The sequence below is a fragment of the Primulina huaijiensis genome, chromosome 8 (genome assembly GCF_012295235.1).
Source record: "Primulina huaijiensis isolate GDHJ02 chromosome 8, ASM1229523v2, whole genome shotgun sequence".
In the NCBI taxonomy this organism is placed as follows: Eukaryota; Viridiplantae; Streptophyta; class Magnoliopsida; order Lamiales; family Gesneriaceae; genus Primulina; species Primulina huaijiensis.
The window spans coordinates 15,079,032-15,095,034 of record NC_133313.1 but is presented as its reverse complement, the minus strand read 5'-3'; the positions used below and the strand labels follow the sequence as shown (position 1 = coordinate 15,095,034).

Here is a 16,003-nt window from a genome sequence, read left to right as displayed (position 1 = left end):
TTGCTAAGAAACTTAAAAATCGTCTTGAATTCGGAAAGGATAGCATATAAACTTACTGAGTCGCCCCATGTTGAGGCTCCGACTAGCTGCACTCCTGAGGAATTTCAGACTTACAAGGATTGGTGTGACCATGACTTGCGAGCTAAGTGTTATATGCAGGCTTCTATAAATGATGAGCTGCAGAGGCATTTTGAGGGTGCAAAGAGTGCTGCTGACATTCATTTGCATCTCAACGAGCTCTTTGGTGAGCAAACACGGCCTCTTAGACATGCTACCATCAAGGAGCTGATCACTTTACGCATGCGAGATGGGGTCTCGGTCCATGAGCTTGGCCTAAAGATGATTGTGCTCATGGACAAGCTCGTTGGCATGGATCTGATGTTGCCTTCGGAGTTGACCACCGACATGTTGCTTGTGAGAACCCAAATTTTTAAGTTCATAATTAATTAATAGACATGTATGAGAATTTATTTTCGAGTTATAATAAATTCAAAAATATTAAATAATTCATGGTGTTTGAGATTCCAAGCCAATAAATACATGAATTTCTAATCCAGTGCAAGAGATACACCTTAAATTCGAAATTAAGGATGGATATCAACATAATTGGAAAGAAATATTACATACAAGGAAGTTTTTCAGAACAAGGAATCATATCAATATTTATGGAAGGAGTATCTCGATATTTATGGAAGGAACATCTCCAAATTTTGGAAATAATATCAACCGAATTATGGAAATATTTTCACCCCACCCCAATAAATACTGATAGAAGTAGTTTTTACGTGTTTTATTGCATTAGTTTGTGTGTGTTTGCATTGTGCATGCGTACATTTTGTTTACATTTTGTTCATTTTAGAGTAAACATTTGCATTTGATCATGTCTCACTTGTGTGCAACAAAAACTACAGGAAAAACGACCGGAAAAACTGAAATCGGAGCCAAGTGCCAAGCGGAAGAGATAATGTTCAGAAAAGGTGGCGCGCGGGCGGTAATTTTCTACCGCCCGAGCGCCACCTATTTTTGGGAAAATTTCTTGTCCGATTCCTTACCTTATTTTGGGGATATGAATGATATGGAAACAAGGGGAGGACGTTTTTTTGGATGATTTAGACATTGTTGGAGAGCCACTTGAAGCGTTGGAGAGAATTGGGCGCTTGGATTGAAGATTTGAAGATTCCGGGCATCGTTCTTCGCTATTTTCGTCAATTCTAGTATTTTTAATTTAGTTTTCATCTTTTAAACATTGTTTTGCTGATTTCAATCATGAATTCTAGTAGCTAACTTTAGTATTTGTTGGGATTTGAGGGGATCCTACCCCAAAACTTTGATTTAATTTAATTCAATTTCGATTTCTGGTTTATTCTTGATTATATTATTGTTTTTCTTCGTGTTGTTAGAGCATAGCTAACTTTAACAACGAGTTTATATTGCGAGTGAGTTCGAGAGAATAACTTGTGATAGGAACGAGTAGTATAATCCGTGGATCTACAATTTACATAGACATATGAAATTGGATACGCGCCGATAGTCATAGTCCTAAGGGTCGAAAACTAGGGGATTTCATAGATCGACATGCGATTCACTCTTGATAAATAATTAAAGACATTTAATTACTTCATTGAGTAGAATTAGTTTGGCATAGCTCGAGAGAGTGTGTTCAATTGAATAGGAAATCCTGTCGGAAGAATATAATTACTATCGAACGAATTAATTAATTAGCTGGGGTAGGTAAACCGATATTCCCAACAAATTCATTTTCCACTGAAATTTAATTAATCATTCTAGCTTATATATTTCAGCATTTAATTCTTGATTTTGTTTATTGAGTTTTAATTAATGTTAGTAGCAATAAAACAATCAATCAATTTTCGTAGCTAAAGATTTAATAACTGAAAATAATAATTGTTAAATACAGTCTTCAGTGGAACGATACTCGTACTCACGTACATTATACTATTACTTGACATCGTGCACTTGCAATTAATTTTTGAGCATACAAAACCATATTTTTATTAAGGATTCCACAGTGCAAGTTTTGCTCGATCAAGTTTTTGGCGCCGTTGCCGGGGACTGTTAATCTACAATTTTATTTTTAGTTATTTTCTTTAGCAGAATTTTATTTTTCTTTTTCTTGAACTAACGCTCCGTATTTTATTCCAGATATCTTGTCCAGTGCATGCCAAGGTCTCTAGAGTTTGAACTAGAGATATTCGATCCCGAGATCGAAAGAACCTTACGCAGACGACAACAACAGCAGAGACTTAGAGACATAATGAACAGGAACGAACGTGAGGAGGAGCATCACGAAGATCTAAGGGTCGAAGAGCCAAGGCGCATACCCATGCTTGAGTATGCGCAACCGTCGCTTGACGGGGCACGTCCAAGCATAGTGCGCCCAACTTTCAGGGCAAACCAGTTTGAGATCAAGCCAGCAATAATTCAAATGATCCAGAACACTGTCCAATTCGGGGGGAATGCGCTGAATGATCCGAACACTCACATCGCCGACTTCTTAGAAATTTGCGATACTTTTAAATTTAATGGAGTTTCAGATGATGCTGTTAGACTACGTTTATTTCCCTTCTCTTTGCGTGATAAAGCTAAATCTTGGTTGAATTGTTTGCCTGCAGGTTCAATCACAACTTGGGATGATATGGCCAAGACATTCCTCTTAAAGTACTTTCCTCCATCAAAAACCATGAAGCTGCAAGCGGACATAACCACCTTCTCTCAATTTGAGCAGGAGTCACTCTACGAGGCGTGGGAGCGCTACAAAGACTTATTGCGAAGATGCCCACATCATGAGTTGACTCTTGGGTTAGTGGTCCAAACTTTTTACTATGGTTTAATTTCATCTAACCGAACCATGATAGATGTTGCGGCCTGCCGAAATCTGTTGAGGAAAACGACCGAAGAGGGGTATGAGTTACTAGAGGAGATGGCTGCTAGTAGCTATCACCCTCAATCCGAAAGGAACACTCAGCGAAGGACTGCAAGAATACACCAGGTAAATGACTTTTCAGCTGTCACTTCAAAATTAGAAGCACTCAACAGGAAAATAGACAGCATGAACGTAAACGGGACAGCGATGCGCCTGCAAGAGATATTTTGTGAAAAATGCGGAGGGGAACACTATGTTAAAGACTGTCAGGACAGTGGTCCTTTCTATGTAAATGAGGAGGCACCAGTGAATCAATTGGGGATTCAAAACCGTCCGAGGAATGATCCTTATTCAAATACATATAATCCTGGATGGAGACAACACCCCAACTTCTCATGGGGTGGCCAAGGCAGTCAGACGCGACCAAAAGGAGGACAGCAGTATAGTAAGCAACCGATGTATCGACATGAACCTCGAGATGAAAAATCAAACTTGGAGCAAATGATGTCTAAGTTTATTTCATCCACTGAAACTAGACTCCAAAACCAAGATGCATCGATAAAGGGACTCGAGAATCAGATTGGACAGTTAGCCAAAATGATAGCAAGTAGAGAGCCGGGCACCTTGCCTAGTAACACGGAGACTAATCCAAAAGAGAAAGTGAAGGCCATTGAGTTGAAGAGTGGAAAGGTTCTAGAGTCAAGGGAAAAAGAAAAAATTCAAACAGGGGATGAGCAGACTGCAACATCTAAAGGTAAGTCTTCTAACTCTACACCAGCACCCACTGCACAGTCTAAGATTGTTATCCCTCCACCTTTCCCTGCAGCATTGAAAAAAGCAAAACTAGATGCACAATTCGGTAAGTTTCTAGAGGTGTTTAAAAAATTGCATATCAATATTCCTTTTGCCGATGCTTTGATGCAAATGCCTAGTTATGCTAAATTTTTGAAGGACATCTTAGCAAACAAGAGAAAATTGGAGGATCACATGACGGTAAGTCTAACTGAAAATTGCTCTGCTTTGGTGCAAAACAAGATCCCACCGAAACTCAAAGATCCAGGGAGTTTTTCTATTCCTTGCATGATTAGTGATGTTGTTTTTCATAAAGCGTTATGTGATCTTGGTGCAAGTATTAACCTCATGCCTTTTTCTGTGTTCAGGAAACTTGGATTGGGAGAACCTAAGCCGACAAGGATGTCTTTACAACTGGCTAACAGATCTGTCAAGTATCCAAGAGGAGTGATTGAGGATGTGTTAGTTAAGGTGGACAAATTTATCTTTCCTGCAGATTTTGTGGTGCTCGACATGGAGGAGGATATGCAGATGCCTCTAATTTTGGGGAGACCGTTCCTTGCAACTGGCAAGGCTCTGATTGATGTGCAGGAAGGGAAGTTAAGATTGAGAGTGGGGGAAGATGAGATTACTTTTGACGTTTTTAATGCACTTAAGCACACATTGCATGCTGATAGTTGTTATAGAATTGATGCTATTGATTCTCTTGTGTCTAAACTATGTGCATGATGCTCTTAGGGGCCCTTTGGAGGCCACTCTCACTACTGAATTGGGAGAAGATGAATTGGATGAAGAAAAAGCTGAAATAGTGGCGTACTTTAATGCCAACCATCCATGGAGAAACCCAATGAAGATGCAACTGGAGGATTTAGGAGAGCGAAGAGATTTGACACCGCCAAAGTCAAGCATCGATGACCCACCAACACTTGAGCTAAAACCACTGCCTCCACACCTAAAGTATGTATACCTAGGTGCGAATCACTTTACCTGTCATTATTTCTGCTGCTTTGATAGATGTGATGGAGGACAAATTGTTGGAAGTTTTGAAAGCGCACAAGAGTGCATTTGCATGGAAGGTGACATATATCAAAGGGATCAATCCATCAGTCTGCATGCACAAGATCTTGATGGAAGACAAATACTCACCTCTTGTGCAACCTCAGAGAAGATTGAATCCAAAGATGCAAGAGGTAGTGAAGGCCGAAACAATTAAGCTTCTCGATGCAGGTATTATCTATCCTATATCTGATAGTGCATGGGTAAGTCCTGTTCAGTGTGTGCCGAAAAAAGGTGGGATTACTGTGATCACAAATGAAAATAATGAATTAATACCCACTAGGACTGTTACGGGATGGCGTGTGTGCATTGATTATAGGAAATTAAATGATGCCACCCGTAAAGACCACTTTCCCCTTCCCTTTATTGATCAAATGCTCGAGAGGTTAGCGGGTCACGAGTTTTATTGTTTTTTGGATGTGTATTCTGGGTACAATCAAATCACTATTGCACCTGAGGACCAAGAGAAAACCACTTTCACTTGTCCTTATGGAACTTTTGCTTTTTGCCGTATGCTTTTTGGTCTTTGTAATGCACCGGCTACATTTCAGCGCTGTATGACTGCTATATTCCATGATATGATTGAAACTTTTCTTGAAATATTTATGGATGACTTTTCTATCTTTGGTGCAACGTTTGATGAGTGTTTGCAGAATTTGAGATCTGTGTTGAGGAGGTGCGAGGAGACGAACCTGATACTTAATTGGGAGAAGTGTCACTTCATGGTACAAGAGGAAATTGTCCTAGGGCGCAAGATTTTGGAGAATGGAATAGCGGTGGACAAGGCAAAAGTTGAAGTTATCAAGAACTTACCACCTCCGACATCCATAAAGGGAGTTAAAGGTTTTTAGGACATGCCGGTTTCTATCGGCGTTTTATCAGAGACTTTTCAAAAATTGCAAAACCCCTGTCTTCCTTACTTATGAAAGATGTGCCTTTTGATTTTAATTCTGACTGTGTACAGGTATATAATGAGTTGAAGGAGCGCTTGGTGACGGCTCCCGTCTTGGTAGCACCAGATTGGGATTTACCCTTCGAGGTCATGTGCGATGCCAGTGATACTGCAGTTGGTGCTGTCCTCGACCAAAGGCGGAACAAGGTATTTCACACTTTATACTATGCAAGTAAGACTCTAGATGAAGCCCAATTAAATTATGCTACCACTGAAAAAGAGTTACTTGCGGTAGTATTTGCACTTGATAAGTTCCATTCATACCTTGTTTTGTCGAAAGTAATTGTGTTTACTGACCACTCTGGCCTTAAATATTTGCTTGCGAAGAAAGAGGCCAAACCACGAATGGTTAGGTGGATATTACTTCTCCAAGAGTTTGACCTCGAAATAAAAGATAAAAAAGATGTAGAAAATGTGGTAGCGGACCATTTGTCTAGGCTGGAACTTATTAGTCATGATTGTGTAGATCAAGCCATAAATGATTGGTTTCCTGATGAGCAACTGTTTGAGGTTAAACCTTGTCCTTGGTATGCACATTTTGCTAACTATCTTGTCACGGGCACACCTCCACCAAATCTCTCATTTCACCAACGAAAGAAATTTTTTTCCGACGTGAAGTATTATTTTTGGGAGGAACCGTTTTTGTTCAAGATTTGTGCAGATTCCATGATAAGAAGGTGTGTTGCAGAGGAGGAGGTTGGTCATATCCTCAACCATTGTCATGACCGTGAGGTAGGTGGTCATTTTGGACCAACAAGGACGGCGTCTAAGGTACTTGAATGTGGCTTTTATTGGCCAACCTTTTTTAAAGATGCTCGTTCTTATGTACTAGCTTGTGATAGATGCCAACGAACAGGTAACATCTCTAACCGTCATGAAATGCCATTGAATAATATCATTGAGTGTGAGGTTTTCGATGTGTGGGGGATAGATTTCATGGGACCGTTTCCCAGCTCGTTCACGAAAAAGTATATCCTGGTGGCGGTTGACTATGTGTCTAAGTGGGTAGAGGCAGAAGCGTATGCCACTAATGATGCTCAAGTGGTCCTAAAAATTTTAAAGAAAAATATTTTTAACAGGTTTGGGACACCACGAACAATCATTAGTGATGGTGGCACCCATTTTTGCAACAAATTATTTGAAAAACTTTTAAGCAAATATGGTGTCACACACAAGATCTCTACCCCATATCACCCCCAAACGAGTGGTCAAGTGAAAGTGTCGAACCAAGAGATAAAACAAATTTTGGAGAAAGTTGTAGGCGTCAGTAGGAAAGACTGGTCAGTGAGATTAGATGATGCTCTTTGGGCATATAGGATTGCTTTTAAAACACCTATAGGCACTACACCATATAGGTTGTTGTTTTGTAAAGCATGTCATTTACCTGTAGAGTTAGAGCATCGAGCATACTGGGCTACAAAAGCATTGAACTTTAATTTTACTGACGCAGGTGAACGACGTCTACTGCAACTGGATCAGTTAGAGGAATTCCGGAATCTGGCATATGATCTTGCACTGTCATACAAGGAGAAGAAGAAGGCCCATGACAAGCGGATCATCGAGAGAGAATTCAAGGAAGGTGAAAATGTACTACTCTACAACTCCCGGTTGCGACTGTTTCCGGGAAAATTGAAGTCACGATGGTCTGGACCATTCGTGATTTCCAGAGTATACCCGTCGGGAGCCATGGAACTGTACGATGGGAAGGATGGGACATTCACGGTCAATGCCCAGCGACTGAAGCACTACATGGGTGGCAAAATTGAGCCACAACTTGGAATCACCCGGTTCCAAGACAATTCAAACTGAGACCGGCCGACAGTCTAGCTCTCGACTGTAAATTGAGAACTACTTTTCTTTTCCTTCTCTTACATTTAATTTAATTTTTTTTTCCAGTCAGTTTGTTTTATTTTATCTTACTGTTGTTTTGTTTTTATATATATAAAAAAAAAGTGATGTAAAAAGAAAAAGAAAAAAAAAGAAAAACAAAATAAATTTCCAGAGAGCTCGGCGCTCGGGCGGTAAATTGTTACCGCTCGAGCGCGACACTTATTCCCGAAAAATTTCCAGAGAACTCGGCGCTCGAGCGGTAAGATCCTACCGCTCGAGCGCACCTGCTTTATAAACGCAATCTCCCCTTTCCTCTCTCATTCTGCGAAATTTCTTCCCCCAAAATCCCTAACCCTCCTCACTCTCCCTCTCTCGATTTTCAGGTGTAGGTACTTCCTTCTCCACTCAATTCTCCAGCGGCGAGGCACAATCTTCTTTGGGAAGCAAGAACACCTCTCCCCGGTCAGCTTCTTCACTCCACTCATCCTCTCCATCATTAACACCATTATGGCACCAAAGAAATTGAAAGGTACTCCTGGTTCTTCTTCTTCCTCCTCGTTTGATAGAACACGCTTTGTGAGTGAGTCGGCACGGGATCGATTTGAACATGCTAAGGTGCATAGAAACCCCATTACGGAAAGGGGATTTCGTCGTCTTTTCGAGGATAGACACGTGGAGACTCTTGGGGGATTAGAGAGACGAGGATGGGTAAAATTTGGCGAGCAACCTAGGGCGGCAGTGGTGTCTGTAGTTAGGGAATTCTACGCGAATGCCGATGAACGAACGGATGGTAAAGCGTTTGTTAGAGGTCGGCTTGTGCCGTTCGACTCATTCACGATTAATGCCCTATTAGAAACGGCCGACGTTGACGACTCCGAATTCGAGGCATTAGTTGCTAACCCTAACTACTCGATGATCATTGAGACTTTGTGCCTTCCAGGGGCAACCTGGAAACCATTAGGGAGACCCCCGAGCTACTTCAACGAAAAATATTTGCGGATCGATGTTGCCCTGTGGTAGCTATTTCTGGCCAGAAGGATGATGCCAGTTTCCCACAAGAGTGAGGTGCGAAAAGAGCGGGCAGTGTTACTTTTCGCATTATCCCAGGACTGCGCCATTAACGTGGGCAAGCTATTACACTCTCAAATCATGATGATCATAAATAAAAGCCACATCGGCCTATTTTTCCCTACCATCATATCCGAATTGTGTGCCTGAGCGGGAGTTATTTTCTGGGACGATGAGGAGTGGCTACAACCCATGAAGCCTATTTGTGTTGATGATTGGCGGCGGAAGAAGGCGAAACGACAGATAGACTTCCCCACTCAGGAGGTTCAAGCGCCGCCGCCCCTCGTCGCCCACAGCCCCGCAGGCGCACCCAGAATGACAAAATGGATGAGAGTCTTGCCTTCATGGCTCACCAGGAGCAGGTCAACACAAACTTCCAGGCACAGTTTACCCATCTCGATTCCATGATGCGCACCATGCTCATCCACGGGGGCATGGACCCAGGGGCAATACCACCACAGCCGCCGTTCATTTCTCCCTATCAGTTTCAGTATGACTATCTCCCGCACGGGGATGCCGCGGGAGTATCACCACCGGAGTACGATGAGCAGGAGCCTTGATCAGGGGAGTTTACTGTTTCCCCTTTCGTCTCTTTCCTTTTCTTTTGTCTACTGCATTATTTGTGTTTTCGAAATATTTGTTCGTTCGGTCAGTTATTTTTGCATTTGTTGCTGTGTTTGCATTCATGTTTGCATTTGTGTTCCTCATCTTTTGTGCAATGGGCACATTGCACACCTTTAGTATGAGGGGGTCGTCTTTCGTTTTAGTTGGCTTGCGTATTTGTCTTGCATGAGTGTCAGTTTATGGTGATATTAGACAATTGGTAGCCAGTGATGATTTTTGGCTAAATGAACCGCATGTTACTTAGTCTTATCACTCGTTATGAATCCCCCGGTATATTGAATTTTGTTTATGCACACATAGTGGATTTTAATAATGGTGTCAATGATAGTTAAGTTCAAAATAATCTGTGAGGGGAACTGGAGAAACATAAGATGCGAGTAGAACTTGAATGAGTACCTGTTGAAATGAGTGACTAACCAGTAACATGAACTCAAGTAGAAAATCAAAAGTATTCCTCAAACGTCCTTCAACCAATCGTGCATAGGACCTATAAATTCGCTCCGAGGCCATATTAATAAACATACATTATATCCAAAGCCTAGGGAGTACGCATGAGAAAACTATGCACCAAAAAATAAAAAAAAAATTGGTGTAATAAAAGGGGATGTAAGGTGTGGGGGAACCAAAAAGGGGTGAAATCCTATCCCAAGGCTAAAAAGATGGAGATGTAAGGCGTTGAAGAATGTCAGAGAAAATTTCTGACAAGTGCATAGTGAAAATGATCTACGTACTCCCCATCTTTCTAAACCACTTGAACACGTTGGCTATTGACTCCATACATTTTGTTGTTCAACTATGAAAATCTACCACTATATGTGTTTACTGGTTGGTCCCAAATAGAAACAGGACTCAGAAAAGAGAAACTTGCGTTGACTGGTTGATTCGGCGACCCACATGATTTGCGAATAAAACTGTCTGAAACAGAAGCTAGAAAGATCCACAGCACACACGACCACACCTTTTGGAAAAATACAATTGTGTTGTGATGTTCTGAAAAAAGGTGGTGATGTGCGTTGTGATTTGACTAAATGGATGTGGTTCACAAACCCGCTGAGACAGTAGATGCCAGTTTACTACTTCACCATCAGTTTAGCTATTTTTAATACTCTTCACTCTGTGTTGGTTGCATGTTGAGTTGTAGTCTGTAACCTATTTGGCTTGAGGAAAAGCAAAAGATTAGTATGAGGGGGTTGATAAAAGTAGTTTTTACGTGTTTTATTGCATTAGTTTGTGTGTGTTTGCATTGTGCATGCGTACATTTTGTTTACATTTTGTTCATTTTAGAGCAAACATTTGCATTTGATCATGTCTCACTTGTGTGCAACAAAATCTACAGGAAAAACGACCGGAAAAACTGAAATCGAAGCCAAGTGCCAAGCTGAAGAGATAATGTTCAGAAAAGGTGGCGCTCGGGCGGTAATTTTCTGCCGCCCGAGCGCGTGACAATTCACTCCAAGAGCTGAAGTCCAGAGAGGTCGGCGCTCGAGCGGAAGTTTACTACCGCTCGGGTGCGAGAGGCGATCCAAGAAGAAAAAATTGGCAGAAAGTGTGGCGCTCGAGCGGTAATTTTCTACCGCCCGAGCGCCACCTATTTTTGGGAAAATTTCTTGTCCGATTCCTTACCTTATTTTGGGGATATGAATGATATGGAAACAAGGGGAGGACGTTTTTTTGGATGATTCAGACATTGTTGGAGAGCCACTTGAAGCGTTGGAGAGGATTGGGCGCTTGGATTGAAGATTTGAAGATTCCGGGCATCGTTCTTCGCAATTTTCGTCAACTCTAGTATTTTTAATTTAGTTTTCATCTTTTAAACATTGTTTTGCTGATTTCAATCATGAATTCTAGTAGCTAACTTTAGTATTTGTTAAGATTTGAGGGGATCCTACCCCAAAACTTTGATTTAATTTAATTCAATTTCGATTTCTGGTTTATTCTTGATTATATTATTGTTTTTCTTCGTGTTGTTAGAGCATAGCTAACTTTAACAACGAGTTTATATTGCGAGTGAGTTCGAGAGAATAACTTGTGATAGGAACGAGTAGTATAATCCGTGGATCTACAATTTACATAGACATATGAAATTGGATACGCGCCGATAGTCATAGTCCTAAGGGTCGAAAACTAGGAGATTTCATAGATCGACATGCGATTCACTCTTGATAAATAATTAAAGACATTTAATCACTTCATTGAGTAGAATTAGTTTGGCATAGCTCGAGAGAGTGTGTTCAATTGAATAGGAAATCCTGTCGGAAGAATATAATTACTATCGAACGAATTAATTAATTAGCTTGGGTAGGTAAACCGATATTCCCAACAAATTCATTTTCCACTGAAATTTAATTAATCATTCTATCTTATATATTTCAGCATTTAATTCTTGATTTTGTTTATTGAGTTTTAATTAATGTTAGTAGCAATAAAACAATCAATCAATTTTCGTAGCTAAAGATTTAATAACTGAAAATAATAATTGTTAAATACAGTCTTCAGTGGAACGATACTCGTACTCACGTACATTATACAATTACTTGACATCGTGCACTTGCGATTAATTTTTGAGCATACAAAACCATATTTTTATTAAGGATTCCACAGTGCAAGTTTTGCTCGATCAAATACCAACCCATTCCATTCAAAATTTTCACACCTCAAATTCGAAATTTCTCTCTTGAATTTTCGAAACTCTCATCTCCAATTTCTGCAGAGTAGCGAAGCTCTGCTGCAGTCCGAACCCAGAAGGAATTTTGAACTCCCAGTACATAAACCTTTCACGTTCTTTCATCCAAATCTGAGGTAAGTGGGTTTTTGCTATATTATAATTTGCACACTTGTCATTCGTAAGTGTGTTTTTGCTATATTATAATTTGCACACTTGTCCCTTGTAAGCCCGCTTTTGTTATGTATATATTCTTCAGCAAGTGAGTTTTTGTTTGCCACACTTGTTCTTCATAAGTGGGCTTGTTTTAAAATGTGTTGCGTATGAATTATTTCTTTTTGAAAGTTCGTTCGAGCATAATTCTTTGTTCATGATATACTTTCTTCAAGATTTGTCAAATTATATGTTCAAAGCACTGTTAGGATTCGATTGGATATGGGAAAGGATTTCCGAACTATGACCCTTATACGGTGGGATGGTAACCGTTGTACGGCCTCACTCCATAGAAGATTAACATATTGGACATGGCCTCACTCCTTAGAGGATTAACATATAGGATACTGATATCAGGAAACCATGGAAATGAGATGACTTTCAGTGCTATATGAGTATTCTAAATGTGGGGACCCGGGCTCTAACTCAATTATCTTTGGGATTAAATGGATCTTTTCTAGAAAACGTGGGTCAAAAATTTGCTTTTAACATACTACACATACATAAGATTTATTGCATTTCATTAAAAGCAAATACATGTCTTGTTTCATTCATACAATCAAACTAGTATTTAAAAGTATTAATACATGTCTAATACAACAACTAGTTATTCTGCTACGCCCGTGATCACCACGCTATCATCTCTCAATCATCCTCGTCTCGACCCTGATCCTGCCCCACCTGTTGTTATGCACACATACAGACACAACAACAGCCGGACACTCCGGTGAGAACAAATCCCAGTATAAAACATGTATACATGCATGTCCTGCAATTAAATACAAAATCATAACACATAAATCAGTAATTATGACACACTAGTGAATACAGATAAAACTCTTCGACTCTTATTCTTTGACTCGACTCATATCTAAATTTAGGGATCCCGGTGTGAATAAGACGTAACAAGTCTCCCACCTACTCTCCCAATCGTGGTGGCGGTACGTCTTATTCCTAGACTTCGGTCCTGTCTGTATCGAGTGTCTACAATCGGAGGAAATCTGCTCCTATGCGTCGATACCACCGAACATCTAGAAATTTGACAATTCTGCCAATGACTCTCCTATCTTAAATGCTTGAATATAAATCAATAGACAAAGCGTAAACATAAAAAAATAAACAATCTAGTATGTGATTTTGGGAAACTCAAATCAAGTCTAATTCGAGTTGTATCTTCCCGCATTCACATGAATTATACCTTTCGTTGTCGTAGTCGAAAGTTTGGTGTCGAATCAGTCAATATCAAATCTGAAATGCCAATGTATAGATGTATTCTATCAATATACAACTCAAACAAGTCTTGTACAAATCATTATTCAATCTCGGTACAATTCGACGGCATATCGGCGTGATCTTGCAATACCGATCAATTCAAATCTCAACATATATCAACAAGTCAAATCCTCAACTCATAAACAGCACAATATACTCATTATTATCTTAAAATTTGCATATCTCAACTCAATACATGCTAAAAACTGTAAAAATTGCATATTATATCTGTTCTTCGATCTAGTTGCGAATATACGTTCACAATAATCATAAGAACACATAATCTCAATCATATCAAATTTCCCCAACATCTAAACTTCACTTCAGGTAGGAAATAAACAAGACTTACATCCTTACGAAGCTATTGAAGAGAGGAGCACAAATCTAGTCTCGGATCGCAATTTGGTTAAACGGATTTGTCACAACCAAGTGCTGAAGAGAAGAGGAAAAGCTTGGAGCTCTCGTTGCTGGTCTGCTGAATGAGGAAGAAATGAATCAGCACTAAGTCTATATATATATCATGCCATGTGTCAACTTGAGAAGTAAAGGTGGATTTCTTGCACAGAGCACCGCGGGTGCGCTACCTCTACACCGCGGGTGCGCTCAAGCTACGGCAATCCTTCAACATTTCAAAATCGACGACCGCGGGTGCGGTATGTCTTGGACCGCGGGTGCGGTGACCCTACTGTAATTCTTCACGTGTCATGAGTTACAACCGCGGGTGCGGTAGAATACTAGGCGCGGTTGCGGTCACTTCTTAATGCAACATTTCATATATATATCACAATTCAAAAGTCTCCAACGAGAATCTCGGTATATCACAATTCAAAAGTCTCCAACGAGAATCTCGGGCATTACACTAAACAAGTATGCTATACGAGTATGATATGTGATGACATGTTATGATTATGAAATATGAATATTCATTATTATTCAAGTTACGATGNTATACTGTGCTACAAGGCTTGTTGTTTTCAATTGTTTGGTTGTAAAACAACGCTGGTGTCGACTAACCCCGGTCTCGGGACGTGACATTGCTCTTGTCACTGCCTAGCTCATTTGATCTTTTTGTGGTGTATTTCAATATGAACAAGATGGAGCCGACCCTTGAGGAGTTGGTAAACATGCTTGTTATCTTTGAGTCCACCATCAAGAAAGAGAAGTCGGTTCTTTATGTGGGCTCTTCATCTGGTACGAAGACTGGTCCACCTGAGAAGGGAAAGAAACGTTTTTTCCAACATCCCAAGAAGAACGTGCCCTTGAAGAGGCAAACTCTGAGTCCCGCTGTGGCAGCCACACTAGTTAAGGCTGACAAGACTGTTGATGTTTGTCATCACTGCAAGAAGCCTGAACATTGGAGGCGTAACTGCAGAGAATATCTTGCCCAGAAGGGTTCTGGAAACGGTATGTTCTATATTGAAGTAAACATTTCAATTAACTCTACTTCTTGGGTATTGGATACCAGTTGTGGCTCACATCTCTGTAATGATTTACAGGTGATGGGAAGAAGTAGGAGGCTCAGTGAAGGTGAGACCTTCTTGAAAATGGGCAATGGAGCAAGAGTTGCTGTGAAGGCCATGGGAGATGTTTACTTGTTATCGAACAATAATTTTAAGTTGATTTTAAGAGATGTTTTGTTTGTACCTGAGTTGGTGAAAAACATTGTTTCCATTTTTATGCTTGATAAAGATGGATATTCTTGTTTATTTAGCAAAGATGTTTGCAACATTTACAATAATGAATGTTTAATAGATACTAGAGAACTTGAAAACGATCTCTATAGCTTATAATTGAAAGATATTCCACTAAACAATGTCCAAACAATAACAAAAACAAACAAACGAAAACAAGATATTCTAAATTCGGCACAATTATGGCATGCTCGATTAGGACATATTTCCCTAAGAAGGATGAACAAGCTAGTGAGAGTAGGCATGTTTGATATGTCTGATATTAATACTCTCACGACTTGTGAATCCCGTCTAAAAGGAAAGATGACCAAAATTCCCTCTAAGGGCCACGTGGAGCGAGCTAAAGGGTTATTGGATTTGATCCATACCGATGTGTGCGGTTCGCTTAGCATCACCACTAAGCATGGACATGCCTACTTCATCACCTTTACCGATGACTTTTCGAGGTACGAGTATGTGTATTTGATGAAATACAAGTCTGAAGCCTTTGAAAGGTTCCAAGAATTCAGAAGTGAAGTAGAGAAACAATTGGGACGAAACATCAAGTCGCTTCGATCGGATCGAGGTGGTGATGAAACGTCCTGCCCTTTTTATTGCTATAAAAGTACTAGAAATTTTTTTTTTCTAAATTTCGTCCATCCCATGTATAAAATATTTTCCCCTTTAAAATGAAACATCAACCAACTAGCATTTTTAGAACTCAACGAAATAGTCATAGAAATGAAATCGTCAATTTGTTTTACCAAACCTAAAAAACAATAATTTGAAAAGAATAGCCCATACTAAACCTCTCAAAAATCTCTCAAAAAGCATAAATAACTATTCTTAAAATCTTTAATTATAAATCATGATTCATAAGTCATAAGTGCGGAATTAAGTAGAAGCACTAGTCCTCGGGTTGTGTGCACCTTCATTCCAATCAGTTCATCCGTCAAGACCTCCCTCAAACTCACCTGCAT

General features: G+C 40.0%; 1 protein-coding gene across 1 annotated transcript; it reads left to right on the top strand.

Moving 5' to 3' along the window:
• The first annotated feature begins 2,275 nt into the window (after positions 1-2,275).
• On the top strand, positions 2,276-4,889 carry LOC140982099 (uncharacterized). The gene is made up of 6 exons (XM_073448513.1): positions 2,276-3,574; positions 3,677-3,743; positions 3,836-3,877; positions 3,993-4,275; positions 4,415-4,633; positions 4,691-4,889. Exons 1-6 carry the CDS (start codon positions 2,276-2,278, stop codon positions 4,887-4,889), a joined length of 2,109 nt encoding a protein of 702 aa, XP_073304614.1.
• Positions 4,890-16,003: the final 11,114 nt, after the last annotated feature.

Excerpts from the sequence above, each read along its gene's own strand:
- LOC140982099 (XM_073448513.1), top strand. The coding sequence starts at position 2,276 with ATGAACAGGAACGAACGTGAGGAGGAGCATCACGAAGATCTAAGGGTC. Across the intron at positions 3,744-3,835 it reads AAAACTAGATGCACAATTCG|GACATCTTAGCAAACAAGAG; the intron begins GTAAGTTTCTAG and ends AAATTTTTGAAG. Across the intron at positions 4,276-4,414 it reads ATTGATGTGCAGGAAGGGAA|GGGCCCTTTGGAGGCCACTC; the intron begins GTTAAGATTGAG and ends TGATGCTCTTAG.